Source organism: Electrophorus electricus, chromosome 3, assembly GCF_041902795.1.
Source record: "Electrophorus electricus isolate QZ-2024a chromosome 3, ASM4190279v1, whole genome shotgun sequence".
Lineage (NCBI taxonomy): Eukaryota > Metazoa > Chordata > Actinopteri > Gymnotiformes > Gymnotidae > Electrophorus > Electrophorus electricus.
The window spans coordinates 30,840,128-30,856,676 of NC_137499.1; the positions used below are offsets into that span (position 1 = coordinate 30,840,128).

Below are 16,549 nucleotides of genomic sequence, written 5' to 3' on the forward strand. Positions count from 1 at the left end.
CACCTCCGCTAAGCCTTATGGTGTACATCTGAAAACTAGCATTCTAAAAAGTGAATCTCAGTTCCCACGAGGATCGAAAAAAAAATTAAAGTTCAAAATATAAACCATTGGCGGCTGTCATTTTTCCTATTTTAGAATATAGCGAAAGTATAGCGAATATGTGGGGAAAAAAAGACCAAAAGATGGCCAAACTAGAAAACTATTGAATCCAGTTTAAGCGATGATGTTAAAGAAATGATCAAACTACAGTTTTGTTTTTTGTTTTGGTTGACATAGATCTATTTGTTACTAGACGTAGGTGTCACTCAATAAAAACAGGATTGACAATCGTAGTAGAGGAGATTTACACCACCATCACTCAATAGAATCGTTTGGATTACACAGGTGCTTGATTCCACACACGATTCTTCTAACTGAATCTTATAACCGAGTCATTCGCACAAAACGATTCACTGCTAAATGTGTATCACGGGGTGGGAAAAATGGTGGCAAGTACCCGTGTACAGAAGCTCCTCCGACGATACAAACTTGCAATCGCTGCCGCTCTGACAATTCTTTTGATCCAAGGGTTGGTAGTATGGAGTCTAAGGAGTCTCGAGGAAGGAGAGGCAGAGGTAAGGATTTTTTATTGACTTAGCTAGCTAGCGGTTGTTATCTAAATCAGATACAAAGCTGCTACTCATAGCTAGCGTGTATTGAGACAGTTTTGATTTGAACTAGCATCTTAGCTAGCTAGCTAACTTAGCTAGGAAAACAAGGCGACACTTCTGAATAATCTGTTTCAGCAGTAGTGCTGAGGCAGACTTGGCATTGTAACGTTAGCTAGCTGGCTATATTTGTTACAATATTCTGTCGACACAACAGATATTAAGGTAACGTTATACTAACTGGTTAACTGTCGATACACAAACATTTGGCGATAAATGCAGATGTAAAACAAACAAAGCTATTGGGTTGCCCCGCGTTGGATTTTAAATACCGGGGCTTAATCCCTGGTCTTTAATAACTTGTCCATTTGATTTATTTTTTCAAGTTAAGATGCGGATATTTATTTGATTTGCCCGGGATTGATCAGTGTTTATGGAGTACAGTGTAATACTTGATTAACAGTGTAACGTGGCTGTGAAAAAGCAGAAGTTAGTTATCCGACTAAACGAAAACGTGAATGAAACTAAACGAATTCTGCCACTGGCTGCCTCATTGTTTCTACGGAAAAACTTACAAAAACTAGGTAGTCGATAGTGCCACCTTGAATTACACCATGTAACGACGAGTATAAGGAATGTGCTGTGGTGTCTGCTTGTAGCTCTCCCGATATAGCCAGTATAATCGCCGTCCCTGCGGCACAACGAGGTCATAGAGTATTTAATTTTGTTTCTGATCTTGTAATTATTTACTTCACAGTTGTATTGTATTATTTTTGGAAAACATTGACACGGATGTAGAGGAAATGTAAGTCAGAATAAACGTCTGATGTGTTTCAGATTACCGACAACACATCGCATCCTTGCAATTTTAGATGGATTTTGAGACTATAATCTCCCTTCCTGAACCTCAATCTTTTTCCAGATTCCATGCTTAGGAGGTGTGTCTTTTGTTGCAGAAACAGGTTTGCTGTGATATTGGGATGTGTGTCTTAAAGTGAAGTGCTAGAAGTCTGTGTCTTGATAGTTGCGTCTGAGTAATGATATGGTGATCTCCAAGTAAACAGACAGTGTACATTTTACTGGAGCAGTGTAATGTATATGGAATAAATATGCTATGCTTTTCTAGGCCAATCAAGGAATGCCTTAGCAAAAAAAGACTAACATTGCTAAATTATTGTTAAAGGCAGGTAGGGCACAGAAAGCTTTACACAGATGAGCTCATGTTAACTAGTCCCCCCAGGATTCACCATTGATGAAATACTGCTCTAAGATGATTGGAAGACACCTGAGCTTGTTTTGTCCCTTCTGAACTGGAGCAGCTTGCATCCTTCCTGAAAAGTTTTCCAGAAGCTCCACTCATAATGAGCCCTCCTGGGGAGCTCTATCTCTCCTCTCTCTCACTCTCTCTAAATAGCAGTCTCAGAATGGTGACTACAGGTAAGGGCTTGTTGGATGCCCTAAGAAAAATGGTATTGCAGATTCAGCTCTCTCTTTCTCTCTCTCTCACACACACACACACACATTGTTGCAGTGTTCTCATATTCCTTGAGGAACAGAAGAAGCAAGCCCCTCTTCCCATTGTGAGATATTCTGCTGTTCCCAGCAAGTTGTGGTCCGGATACAGACCCTTGTCCGTGAACTGGAAATGTGATGTGTCATCCGGGGGAGTCGCATTCTTGGGGCTACTGCCATGACCACTGTCGTCCTACACCAAGGCAGGAGGCTGTTGCAGATTGTATTGACCCTGACAGGCCTTTAAGGCCAAGGGCCTGGGAGGCAGAGGACTTTATCATATGCTAGCAATTGCACAAGAGGCACAAGCGTAGTGCTCTGTGGTTCATGGGTAAGCAGGACCTCTCTCCGGGCAGAAATGCACAGCATGACAGAGAGGTGATGAAAGAGGCCATTGATTCCAAGGCTCCTGCTCTCCAGAAAGGCAGAGGGCATGAATTACAACTCAGTGCTGTGGTGTCAGCGTGCCTCTTATTACTTGTATGCTTTAAGATGCACCCGTTGAAAGGAAACGTTGTGTGTCTTAACTGAAATCGTCACTTTTCAGATCTGCTGAAATGCAGGAAATGCAGGTTCCTGTTCCATTAGCCATCTGTTTTAAAGATTTACTGTTTCTGTGCAACTAGAGGATGCTGCTACTGTTTGTGGAGCTGTTGTCTGAGGTCCTCTGTGAAATTCCTTTGTGCTGCTCAAACATTTAGTGTCTGAAGAAGAGCACCGACTTCCAGCTAGGCAGCCTCTTTCAGGCGGTGTTGGTATTTCTGAGTGGGTGTGGGATGCACAACTTGACACATCAAGGACAGGCTCTCTATACCCTCTCTTCACTGCCTCTGCTGGGTAAATTTAGTATAAGTTTGTGGGCGAAAGACTCAGCTTAGTGGAAGCTGCATAACGCTTGCATTTCTGATGAGAGGAGCCCAGTGGTTTGTGGCGTCTGACATTGGTCTGGGCGTGTGGGTTCTGGCTCACATCCCCTCCTCCCACAATCCTCTGCTGTGTTTGGGCCAGTGGCTTGTAGCAACGGTCCAGACTGGGCTGTCCTGTCTTGCTGCAGCAGGAAGTGGTGGGGCATGTTTATGTTCTTTTTCTCTCTCTCCCTGCATACTCGGAGACTCACATCAGCTTGCCTGCCTGTGCTGTTGGGGGAAGTGTTCATTGTGCACCACTGCAGGATGAGGTGTTTTTCGAAAAAGTCATTTTTTTCTGGTATCTTTAGCTATTTTTTTAAAATTTGGTTTGACATTCCATGTAGGCTGTCTGGCAATCTGAGAGCACTGATTTGCTGCTCTCAGCCTGCAGCTGACGTGCTATCACAGAGGTCTATAAAGTCTCCCAAGTGTGAATACCAGTTAAAATAAGGCTGCTTGACATGTATAGCTACACATGGTGCATGAGCAGAGTATGAGTGTGGCCTCATTCATTAAGATTAGCTTCATTAAGGTGCCTTTGATCAAATTATGGTAATGAGGCTAACAGGCAGTAAAATCTATTGTTACTAGATGGGGTAGCTTGAATTTACCATCCAGCTTTGCTGCAAGAGCAGATGTTCCTTCATGCACATGGACAAATGGTAGGCCCAATTTCTAATACTGCCTCGAAGTATTTGCTGTTTCATGCTCAAGATGTTTCGTGTCCAAGCTGTTTGGACAGTGTAGGTGTACCCTTTAATTACTTCCTCAACAAAATTGAAGAAGTTATGTTTGTTGGGCCTAGCTGGTATGTAGCGTTTTACTTGTGCTAGGCTACTTCTTACCACAACCTGAGCAAGTAACCTATAAGCCAGTACACATATAAGTAGAGTCTTCTAGATATGTTAGTTCAAGATAATAGTCAAAAAGTTTATTTGAGGCTATCAGGTCTGATTTGGTCTTGACCTGATTATCGTTTTTTTTTATTGAAGTAGCAGTTGACTTGTATGTAGCATCAGTATTCAACGGCAGAGCTAAAATGCTCTCTTTGCTGTCTGAACACATTAAGAAAAACAATGCTTGTGTGTAAGGCATGTGTAATTCTTATTTGTCTCGGAGACGGTTGTTCTCTATGGCAGCAGGCGCAAACAGAGGTGTGAGTGATGAGGAGAATAGTGCCTAGTGCAGACTGTAAGTGCTGTCTTTGCCTGCTCTTTTCTTACCATTTTTTCATTTGGTCAGAGTAACACAGAACAATCTTAAACCATGTTACAGAAAGAGTTCACTAGTGTGCCCTTTTCATCTATTAAAAGGCATATTGCAATTGCAATATATAGTAGTGTGGTTGCAATATGGACAGTATGCAGTGATGTCCCTCAGTCCCTGAGTGGCAAAACATACCAACATAGCTGCATTTATTAGGTTAAAACCAGGAATGAAACAAGCGCTGAATATTGAACATTAATATTTGGCCAGGAATAAGGTTGCCTGACATTTATATATACCTGATTTTGACACCAGGGAATTACACTAAGCAAAGCCTGAAGGCATACTAAAGCCATATCTAACGCTTGGTCATACTTCAAGGCAGGATTTGTTGGTGAAATTAAAGTGAGGAGGACACCAGTGGCTAGTCTGTTTGCATGTGAATGACAGATTTGTAGCTACAAATATTTGTATTTTATTATAACCTTTGTTTGGAAAACAGTAAGGTAGCTAGGCATACTTTGTTCGTAGCCACTCAGTAATGTTATATATTCTTGCAGGTAAAACATCCTCTCCTCCAATGTTACCATTTAATCTGACATAAAATATCAATTCTTGTGGTCATCATGATCTTTAATGTTTTGCTGTTCCAAGTATAACCTCCAAATCTACAATTCTGTCTGTCTGAACTCGGTTTGTCTTGGCACTAAGTTCTTTGCTCTATATTTCATCGGTCTGTAAAGCGATAGCTTAATCTATTTGTATAGTCAATTGCACAACAGCTCTTTCTCATGTTGGATATTTTTGTCTTTTCGCAGTATTCACACTGAACAGTAATGCTGTCATTCAGTGGGTGTAATTGCAGTGACTCCCACCAATTGTGATGTCACATGCATACTTTTTTAGTATTCTTTGGTCCAAAACTTGCAGTCCTGGTACAAACTGGTGGTAGGATATAGGGGCCTGAGTCAGGAGACACGGTTCTGAATAATGTGGGTAGCATTGCTGGGGTTACTTAAGAGGATGCTTGTAAGACCACTCTGGTGTCTTATCTTACTGGGCAGTGTGCCAGCCTTCAAGGCCTATAGCTCTTCTTGCCTTCTTCTGTTTACAGTATCTGGCAGCCCATTGAGCTCTCTCTCTTGCACACTTATTGATCAATGGCTTTTCAGTCTGATTCCTTGTAAAGATATGTGCAAGTCTGTACATAGTGGATACCATGATTTTATCAGATTTATTTTTAAATCATGTTTGTTTTTTCTGCTGAGTGGGGCTTTATTCAGTCAGCTTAATTAAAACTGTGTTCTCATTAAATTACCCCAGTTGCCTGTGGATCTACTTAAATTCTTTCCAAAAGAGATAGTAGCTCTGTTAAAAATAGTTCTGATGTTAACAAAAAAACACAAAACGCAAGAAACGAGATGATGTAAGCATGTCTCTGGAGCTGCCCACCACATCAGAACTGCATTCTTCCCCTGGTCTGAATCATCAGTTAGCTTTGTTAAAAAACAATCCCAGCTATCTTGTTGAGATCATGTTTTCTGTCTCTCTCTCATCTGCTATTACACTTGTCCTCTCTTTCCTGTCAGCAGAAGCATCGGCGCTCTAAGCTGCCCGACCACAACAACCAGGACCTGAAGCAAGACCCTGAGGTGTGGGAGAGACAGAATGCCTTGTCTGGTGGCTACCACGGCCAGTTGAGGCGGGGCTTGGAGCGTGCTGCTGTCACTCGGGCCCTCAAGAGGTCGGGCCGGCGCCGAGCCAAGCCCCCCTTGATTGACAAGAGTCTGGCAGGACAGGGCATAGCAGCAGATGGCGCTGCCCCCTACGACCCTTCTAGCAGCCGTAACTTCACCGAAGTGCGGCAGGGGGACGGGTCCAAGGTCCCATTGGGTGCACCAGGAGAGCCAGGGAGTGTGGAGGGGGCTCCACAGGCCCCCAGCAATGACTTTGTGCCCAAATGTGAGATCTCGGGGAAGGACGCCCTGTCTGCTCTGCACCGTGCCAGCTCGAGGCAGTGCCGTCAGGAGATTGCCAACATTGTGTGCCAGCACCAAGCTGGAGAGCTGATGCCCCAGGCTCTGCCCCAATTCTGCCCACAGCATGGTAGGAACAATAGCTAACTATGATGGAAATGGCTGTAGTTGTATGGCACATTTAATGGGAATGGTAAGATGCAGACCTCGCATCAGCATGAAGAATCCTCACAATCAAACCACATCACTCTCTTGTGTGTGTGTGTGTGTGTGTGTGTGTGTGTGTGTGCATTCACACATGTATGTGCACAAATCCAGACTTTCATAAATAACATTCAACTAAACTGTCAGGTTTCAAAAACCTCATGCATTTCTTGGACATTACTTCCATGAATAATGTTAATGTACTGTTTTCTCTCCTTTCTGGTGTCTGGCAGTCCTGTCCAGCGCAGCCCAGCAAGCTGACATCACAGACAAAGATCTGTCTAAGGTGGAGAACCCAGTGAGGGTGGCCTTCGTGCTGATGGTCCATGGCCGGGCCATCCGGCAGCTCAAGCGGCTCCTCAAGGCCATCTATCACAAAGAGCATTTCTACTACATCCACGTGGATAAGGTAGGCTCCTGGACCTTTCCCACTGGGGGTTGGCTGGATTTTGAAGGTCCTGGAAGACTGGAACTCTACTGGGGGTAGATGATCAACCTGATTAAAAGTGGCTGCTCAAAAGATTAACGACCTCTGAGATGTCTCTGTAGATGTCGATTAGTGATTAATAGGTCAGTGACACCACTCAAAATGTGTCCTCCAGAAGCTGTCCTTGAAAGAATGTGTGGTTCTTCTGGATTTGAATGAAAGGTTACTATATAGCTTTCGAGAAAATTAGTGGTTTCTCAGCCTGTAAAACAGATGTGCACTGAAGGCTGGGTGTAGTCAGAATGTGGTCCAGGCTACATAATATAGGGTAGTATATTTTTTTGGGCTTTGATATATTTTGGTGTACCACCTGCTTTGTTACCACCTCCTTTGATCCATTCTTCAGTTTCCAGGGTATCTTCTTATCAATGTTTTTAATAATAACTTGCCAGAGCTTGGTTGATTTCTTGACAATAAATCATTGTCGTTCTGCAAAGGTATAGGAAAAAAAAATGAAATTAAAGAGTTCTTATGTTTTTAGTTTGAGTCTGAGGGCCAACCAGTCCTCTTTCTCTGTGTGTAGTTCTCACAGTCACATGTGACTTGGCACTGCGTAGACAGGACTGTCTTGCAGAGGGTTGTGATAGTCAGCAGAGGGGTCTTGTAGCAATGTGGAAACTTTTATTTTGTGATAATGGCAAGCTGGCTGTACATCATCCTACTTACTACATGGCTGCTTTCTGAAGAAATTATTCATTTTTGATACAACATATTGAACAGTAGTCCAGTGGAGGTACAGAGCACTGTAGAGAACCATGTAGTAAACACACAATAACCTATCACATGTTAATGCTGAATTCAGCATTTCTTTGAATGCATCAGAACTAGAGGCCTACAGCAAGAGTAACCAGTTAAAACCGAACATTTGCATTTATTGTAAAGTGAGACAGGGTAAAATAAACTTTCTTTGCAGTGGTAATATTAGTGGGCTTCACTGAGTAACAGCAGTGGTATTATATATCGGTGCAAAACTGAAGCAGGACCCAATGTTTCCTTATATAGATTGAGTACAATGTTATTCAGTAATAACAGCTCTTTTAAAAAATAATGCGATTGACAAATAGAAAGACTATTCCACAGAGCCATGTAATAATTATTCAGAATTAGAGATAGCATTCAAGAGGCTATCATGGCACATGCAATAAGCTATTTCTGTTTCAGTCTACACAGCTTCTAACTCAGTCAGATCATTGTTATTATGCAATTATCTAAAAGGCACTGGAAATTTGATTGTGTTCAGAAAGCATTAATAGGTCATTGTGGACTAGGTTGATTCATGCATTTGAACAGTGCTGAATGGGCAGAGGCAGTGTGAGGTACCACTTCAGAAAGAGCAGTGGAGCTGGTGTCTGCCATCAGCACTGACGCCTGTGGTGCACCAGCCCACCTCACTCACCTTCAGGTCTATACCCCCTTACAGCGCTCCGGCTACCTTCATCGCCAAGTCCTGCAAATAGCTGAGTTGTATCCCAACGTGAGGGCCACACCCTGGCGCATGGTCACTATCTGGGGCGGGGCCAGCTTGCTAAAGGCCTACCTACGCAGCATGCAGGACCTGCTCTCAATGATCGACTGGAAGTGGGACTTTTTCATCAACCTCAGTGCCACCGACTTCCCTACCAGGTCAGCCTGACACACAGCAAATCACAGACTGCATCTACTGAAGACTTTGCTCAAATGTGTTGAGATTTATACTGGATAATATGAAGGCTAATGTATATTCTTAAACGAAAGTGCTGAGGGTAAATTGATGGGTGTGTGTAAAGAAGAAATTGAGGATTATACTGCCATTTTATGATGATCAGTAATAAACTAGTAGCAGTAGACATATATACAGTCAAATATAATAATTCAAACACTCCATAATGGCGTGTAATTACTACCATATCATTACGTAAAACAACATTAAAGGGACTTTTTAACATATTTAAATATCCTTTACTTTCTGCTCTGGAATTCAGAGTTATTTTGTTCACTAGGCTTAGTCCTAGTCAGACTTGAGCGTGAATAGGAAAGGCATGGAGCTTGGGGGTTGAAGGTCTTAGCTGTAAGATGCCCACTGTGAATGCTGGCTTTGTGCTGGTGTGCAGTGAGGCAGCCACTTCTCTCCCTTCTGTCTCCATCACATCAGGAAAGTTTTCTTTCCCCCCTAAACAACAGAGCTGTTCTTGGGTGATTTATTATCCACACCGCAAACTGTGCTGGGTTCCTCATTTAAAAAATAAAATAAAATAAAATAAAAAATTTAAAAAAGGTAAATTGACATTCTAGACATTATATTTCAAAGTACACAGAGGCGTGGAGGACCACCAAATCCTGTCAGAAGTGGCTAATTCTATTTAAAGGAAGTCAGCTTTTTTATTCCCTCTCTCCTGCTATCTCCCTGAAACAGGACCAACGATGAACTGGTGGCTTTTCTCTCGCAGAACCGTGACAAGAACTTCCTGAAATCTCATGGCCGAGAGAATGCCAGGTTGCATGTTCGCCATCTTTTTGACTTTCCTTTCCCTGACTCATTGACATGCAAATCCACAAATACCTACTTTGTATTTACTGCTGACTGTGTGCTCAGTGTCTCAGCCTCTGTGAAAGCACTGCTACACTTGTATAAAGATTCTGATACTGTTTTACTTTATCTTATGTAAAACTGCATAAAGAATATTGTTAATATTTAGTGAGTTTGCTAAATGTGAAACACAATAGTCATAGGCTTTGAAGCCTGATTTGATTAATCAGCAAAATTGTAATTCATTTAAGACATCGAATTTATAGGTATGTGTTATTACCAGTGTTAAGTATAATGGCGAGACTAACTTAATTGTTACGTAACCTGAATGTGATTTGGAATAATGTTGATTTAGAGTGACTTTAATCATCTTGTCTGGCACATTTCAGGTTTATTAAGAAGCAGGGCCTGGACCGGCTCTTTCATGAGTGTGATAACCACATGTGGCGTCTAGGGGAGCGGGCCATCCCCGATGGCCTGGAGGTGTCGGGCGGCTCGGACTGGTTTGCTCTGACTCGCCGCTTTGTGGAGTACGTGGTGGGCTCCCAGGACAAGCTGGTGATGGGGCTGAAGCAGTTCTATGCCTATGCACTGCTCCCTGCCGAGGTGCATGACACTACTGTTCTCTAGTTCCATTGGCTTAAACGCTCAGGCTGCAGCCTATATTTATGTTGATTTCGATGGTTTGATTGCATGCTGAAGTGGGGTTGGTCATTCCATTACACTGTGTATCAGCTCATTTGTCCTATCTCAGACTGTACAAAATTAATATCCATGTGCATTTCTACGTATGGTTTTGGTAATGTATGTGTTAAAAAAGTCATAGTGCTCAGCAGTTTTTGTTTTTTGTTTTGTTTTTTTGTTTTGTTTTGTTTTTTGTTGTTGTTTTTATTTTTATTTTTTTTAAAATTATTATTATTTTATTTTTTTTAATCAGAAATTGGAAATTTTTCCCAAATCAGAAACCCTCCCTAACAGCTCTCCTGTCTTTGCTCTGCTTGGCAGTCTTTCTTTCACACAGTACTGGGCAACAGCCACATGTGCAACACACTAGTGGACAACAATCTGCGTGTAACCAACTGGAACCGGAAGCTGGGCTGTAAGTGCCAGTACAAGCACATCGTGGACTGGTGCGGCTGCTCACCCAATGACTTCAAACCCTCCGACCTCATCCGAATTCAGGTCGGGGAAGAGTCCTAGACCCTGCTTGCATTCACTTGGTTGAAATTCTTGGGCTGGTTTCTGATAACAGCTGAATTTCCATTGGTTAAGATACATTTGCTAAGTACTTGAATATAGAGTGCCTGTTTGTGAGATTGCTCCAGTGATGAATATTGAGGATGTGTATAATGGCATTTAATGGTTAGATACTCCTATGAAACAAGGGCATTCACAGGTTTGAACACACTTAATTGAATGTGTGGTGATCAAAATCTTCATTTTGATCTAAAGGCTTGAACATACATTTGTTTCTGAGGATAGTGAAATGGTAAAGTTGATTCCTGGGAATAAATTTAAATATAGCTAGTTTTAACATTCTTGTGGTCCCTGTTTTTTATTGTGGTTTTTTAAATTTTGATTTTATTTTTAAGGGCGTTTAGAGTAGTTGTGTCCAGGCTGCTGACTGGTACTGTATATAAGGTTCTGTTATGTGTTCATGATCACTTTCATGCCCCACAACAGCAGCTGACTCGTCCCACCTTCTTCGCCCGCAAGTTCGAGTCAACTGTGAACCAAGAGGCCATTGACATCCTGGACACCCACCTGTATGGGCAGCACCCCCCAGGCACGGTGGCCCTCAAGGCCTACTGGGAGAGCCTGTTTGAGCGGGAGGACAGAGTGAGCATGCTCAGTGACGTGGCCCTCACTGCTTACTCCTCCTTCTTCAGGCTGGGTCTGCATGCTCAACGCACAGCCCACGCCAACAGCAACACCTGCAGGTGAGCCTCCAGGATGCGGTGCAGCACTCCAGGAGTGGAGTAGCAGGAGCCTCTGTGTGCTGCTGTTTTGTTTCATTAACAGGGCCACGAGGAGAGAATCTTGGAGAACTATGCACGTGTATGTGATTTTTATTAGGTTTTCAAGTTGTTCAATGACTCACAGGACTAACTCTTTCTAATCTCTGTTGGAAAAGTACGTGTGAACTTGCGTCATCTAGTTTTCACACCAAATTTTGTCGAGGTTGAGTCAGTAGTAGTCATCTGTTGTGAGTCATGGAATGCAGAAAATTATGTATTGACTATTTGTTGCTGGGGTTTTGTGTTCTGCCAGTTTCAGAGTTCCCGACTGGGTTTCATCTTCCAAAAACTTTATGGTGGTGCTTTAACATTGCTGCATTTTCCCACAGGTTTGAACCCGTTGGCTACCCTGTGTCTGTGCATCTCTATTTCTATGACGACCGTTTCCAGGGTTACCTGGTAAGGCAGGAGGTTCAGAGCGTGACGTCTAGGGGAAGAGAAATGCTGGAGGTGTGGGCTGTTCCTCAGGCCACACTACAGCTAGAAGGAAACCTACGTGAGTTCGAGAGGCTGAAGAACCTGGAGGTAAGAGTGGACAGCTGAGTGCTCTGGGATGTGCAGAGGTCATAGTTGCGGGCTGCTTGCCGTTGGCTAGAATGTTGTTGTCAAGAGGGTTCACGGGTGGTATTTTGGGGGTGAAATGTTCATGTGCAGAGCCAGAAGGACAGAGTTTATACTTTGCACGTTAATGGAGTAATTCACCCAGAAAGATGATGAGTTGTAATGAAGAGCTAGTGAGGACTAGTTAGCATGATTTATTTGTGTGAATAGATCTGGCACCTGCTGGTTTTGTTAATAGTTAGCATTTTTGGGTGAAGTATTGCTTTTAAGGATGTGAAGTGTAAAGTGAAGCATGCTTTGGACCTTATCATCCACCAGGTTGGAACTGACTGGGATCCCAAGGAGAGAATCTTCCGGAATTTTGGCAGTGTGATGGGTCCTCTAGATGAGCCTGTGGCGGTGCAGAAGTGGGCTCGTGGCCCCAACCTCACATGCACCATAGTGTGGATTGACCCTGCACAGGTGGTGGCAGCCTCGTATGACATCAGCGTGGACGTCGAGGCAGAGTTCACCCAGTACAAGCCACCACTGCAGCGCCCTCTCAGGCCTGGAGTATGGACAGTCCGTGTGCTGAGGCTGTGGGAGCGGGTGGCAGAAGCTCGCTTTCTGGTTATGCCTCTGGCCTTTAAAGGACGGGAGCCTCTTCGCAAAGGTGAGAGGGCTCTATTTAAAGGGGTACTTGAATCAGCTGGTAAATTAATGCTAATGTCAGTTGGTATTACATTGCCAAATAGCATAGTATCATCTTTGCTTAACATGTTATTAGTATTTATTTAATGGCAGTAGTGATTGCTCTGACATTTGTGCTCACATTGGTAAATGAGGTAGTGAGATTACAGAATGTATAAACGTGACATTACGCCAGTCTTTAAAGGTTGAGGAGTCACTGCAATAATTAGTTTGTCCATATAAATGTTCTGCTGCTGAATAAGAGGATTTTGTAATGGTTAGGATGTTTTTAATCTCATTTCTAATAGCCTATATTTCCCTCGTTTTTGTCTGATGTCTTTTTAGAGGACCACGGCTGGCTGCATGCAGGTCCTCCTGGAAACCTGTACTTGGAGCAAAGCTTCCAGCAGCTGGCACAAGTGCTAAAGTTGCCCTCCATGGAGCACCCCCTGGAGGAAGCCCAGAAGAAGGCCTCTCTGGTGGGCAAGGATCTGGAGGCCTGGGTGGACAGCTTGGTGGGGGCCTTCTGGGTGACTGGAGATGTATGTTCCACCCAGACTTCCCAATGCCCCACGGTAGCCCAGTGTGCCAAGGCCACCTGGAGCTCATTGTCACCAGACCCCAAATCAGAACTGGGACCAGTCAAAAGCAACGGCCGCATCAGGTAGCCCCGATAGTTGGGACAACTGACAGGGAGGACATGATACCGAAATGCAGGATAGAGTGACACTAAAAATGGTCCCTGTGTGTGATGTTTACGGGATAGTCTCTCCGATTGTCCCACTGCTAGAGGTACCACAGGGGTGTGATTGAGACACCTTCTGTTGAGAGTATATGATGTGTGTCAGGAAGAATCTGCAAGAGGAGTTACTGACATTTGCACATGAGGACAGTCTTGATTATTTTTTTAATGTCCATTAATGTGTCATTGCTCAGATGTCATGCAAACATTACAAGGTTTTGTGGTCTGTCTACATACAGTCATTTTTGACTGGATTGATTATTCATAATGATGGGACGATGACCCTTCATGTCAGTACTTTTTAATGTTTTATTTGCAAGATCAACAAGAACAACAGTGCACATTTTCTTTTTCTGTGAATAAGCTTAGCCAAATTCTTATTTGAAGCTCTACTACCTGTTGAAGGCGAGTGGTTGGAGTTCTCGGGCCTGTATACCTTATGCTTATTTTGAAGCATTACTATCAGTACTTCAGAAGCAGATCAATGAAGTGCACTTTACTGTAAGTCAAAGGTCTTCTCTGTACTAATACTGAGATGCAGAAAGGTGGAGCTTTTGAAGCCACTGGAGGTCAGTTTATCACTGGCTCCTTTCAATCATATTTCAAATGCTGCTTACCCAGTCACAGTGTCACCATCATGTGGACTCATTATGTGCAATGTACAAACTAAATGAAATGGACAAATGGCTCTAATAACATCTGTCCATCAGGAGAGAGGATTTGAAGATTGTGAGGGTTAGGACTTTGTGACTTTTGTAATGCTGTGATTGCCTTTCATGCTCATTTTGAATGGCTTCAGTGAAAACTTTGCCATATAGATGTTTACCACTTCATTGACCATTACTGCAAATGCGAGCAGGGAAATCCTACAGTATGGACTGCACAATTTGAAAATGCTTTGTCTGACCCTTGTGAGGATCAATGGAAACGGTCTTCTTACTGTCTTATGGCTGTATGCCTGCCACAATAGAAGAATTTCTTACTAATTCCTGATCTTTGGTCATTGGTCATTCATTGCTCACTCGTAGTTCTTTAGGCTCAAGCTGTTGGGGGCCATCATGAGTGTGATTTAGGAGGCACCCAAGCCCCTTGGTACTCACTGAGTTTACTGAATTGCAATAGAAAGTCCCTTAGGAATATTGTTTATTCTTGTTGTAAATGCTAACAGTTGTCCTCTGAATCTAGTCTTAATTACATTCATATAATTTTCCATTTCAGTGTAGTACTGCAAAGAAATGCAGGATAAATGTGGTTAGCTAAACATATCACCACTGAAATATGTTGTCATCTATTTGTCACTTTCTGTGGTATGTTATCTGTATCGTGAGTAGTGTTGGTTTGTTTTTTTTGTTTTTGTTTTTTGTTTATCAGTCTTTCCTTCTGGCTTTGAGGATATTTAACTGAGATATGGTGGAAAAAAACATCGGGCAATGTATATGGGCTGTCTTTGCACAGCCAATTAGTTACTCCTCTTCCATTGTAGCTTGGTAGTGTTTTCTAAAGTCATGTTTCAGAATTGCAGTGACCATGAAAATCATCATTTAAATGTGTAACTTTTTTTTGCAGCTGTGTCCCAGTGAATTTAAGTGACCTTTTTGTATTCTCTCTCCTGCTTCAGAGAAGCCCATGGTTTTTGAAAAAGACATGTATAGTGGTGCATTGTGAGAATGAATGAATGAATGATTTTTCTATTTATAGTCCTCTTTAGCGAGGAAAGTCATGTTTTCACACATGTGGAGAACGCTGCTTTAGTCCGTAGTCTGTCACCACTCCTGCGCTGTCTTTCTTTCTTGCTCTCCTGTGAAATGGTACCTGGAGCAGAGGTTCTGCTCCTAGAGTCTTGGGACATGGTAATCAACAGATGGCTTTACTTGTTGAGAAGGGTGGTGTGAAAAAGAAATGGTAAAAGGGAAGAGCAGAAATATGTCTGCTAAAGGCACAATAAATATCAAAAATAATGGTACAGTGTGATCATTTACCACAGTCACTTAATAAATTTGCTCCTATATGTTTCTTAAAATTTACATCTAGTTGAAAATGTGCACCGATTATGAGTTTTTCTTTGGTAAGTGTTGAGAATATTGTAAGGAGTTCATTCTAGGTACCACCTGTACATAACTGGAGAATGTGAATCTATGGTAATTTTATTTTTATTTTTTGTCTTGCTTAGGCCTATTCCTATAACTGTAGTTGTATGAATAGCAAAACAGATCCTATCCTAAAACTCTAAGATGCATGTCTAGATGCAGGTTATTCACACTAATAAAGCCCAGCTAATTTTGAGTTATAAGGCAACCCTTTCCCATACCACTCAAATATTTATGCTATTGAAAAGGTTTGCACCACTCAAAAACAAATGATTTGTGTAATAGATCGAAGTCTGTGGTCTGTCAGTTAAAGTGCCTATGGGGAACATGACCAAAACATAACTATAATGTATTAGTTTTGGTAAATTCTGTAAAAAGTCTAACAATTACCAATAAAGATAATTTAAGTGATAGATGCTCAGAATTAACAATGTAAATATAACCTAGAGATCTTGGCAAGATTTGATTATTGGCTCCATAATAGATATTATGAACAGATGTTCATTCACCAACGACACCATATAAAACTTTCATGATGGAAAAATCCACATTCTAAAAGACAGCAGCTTAACTTGAAGGCAGAGAACATAAGACCCTCTCAACGAGCGTTGAATTCTTCATGGTGTAAGCGCATCATATTAATCGCAACGCTTGTGTGACAAGGTACAAAAAGAAAGACAGCAAATGAAAGAAGTACCCACGGTGCACTAGGACCCAGAAGCTACTGGTTACGCCACTGGCCTCGTTCCTCTCCTACCGAAAGTGTGAGGAGCCGTTATTTTTCTACCTCCCGCAGTTTCAGTGAATAATCTGTATTACTGTTAGAATGCTCTTCAACAGATACTATTCAAAAAGTTAAGAAACAGTAATTTACTAAAAACAACTCCTACTCAAAACTCCTAAATGAGCTTTTTGTACAATGTATTATTTTAGTATTGTCAGACTTAGTTTGGGGTTATTTTAAATCATGTTTTCGACAAGTAGTTTCCATTGATCCAGTTCTGTGTCAACCTTTGTCCAAAAAAC

At 42.3% G+C, this 16,549-nt stretch overlaps 1 protein-coding gene across 3 annotated transcripts; it reads left to right on the plus strand.

Moving 5' to 3' along the window:
- Positions 1–453: 453 nt before the first annotated feature.
- Positions 454–15,394, plus strand: xylt2 (xylosyltransferase II). 3 transcript variants are annotated; one of them, XM_027006606.3, is made up of 11 exons: positions 454–614; positions 5,863–6,379; positions 6,687–6,862; positions 8,361–8,563; positions 9,333–9,413; positions 9,836–10,052; positions 10,452–10,628; positions 11,130–11,386; positions 11,794–11,989; positions 12,344–12,677; positions 13,040–15,394. In XM_027006606.3, the coding sequence occupies exons 1-11, from the start codon at positions 483–485 to the stop codon at positions 13,360–13,362; spliced, it is 2,613 nt and encodes an 870-aa protein (XP_026862407.2). In that variant the 5' UTR covers positions 454–482; the 3' UTR covers positions 13,363–15,394. The 3 variants fall into 3 exon arrangements, with proteins under 3 accessions (XP_026862407.2, XP_081567183.1, XP_026862409.2); XM_081711057.1 differs by having other exon boundaries at positions 11,133–11,386; XM_027006608.3 differs by having other exon boundaries at positions 5,866–6,379.
- The last annotated feature ends 1,155 nt before the right edge of the window (positions 15,395–16,549 follow it).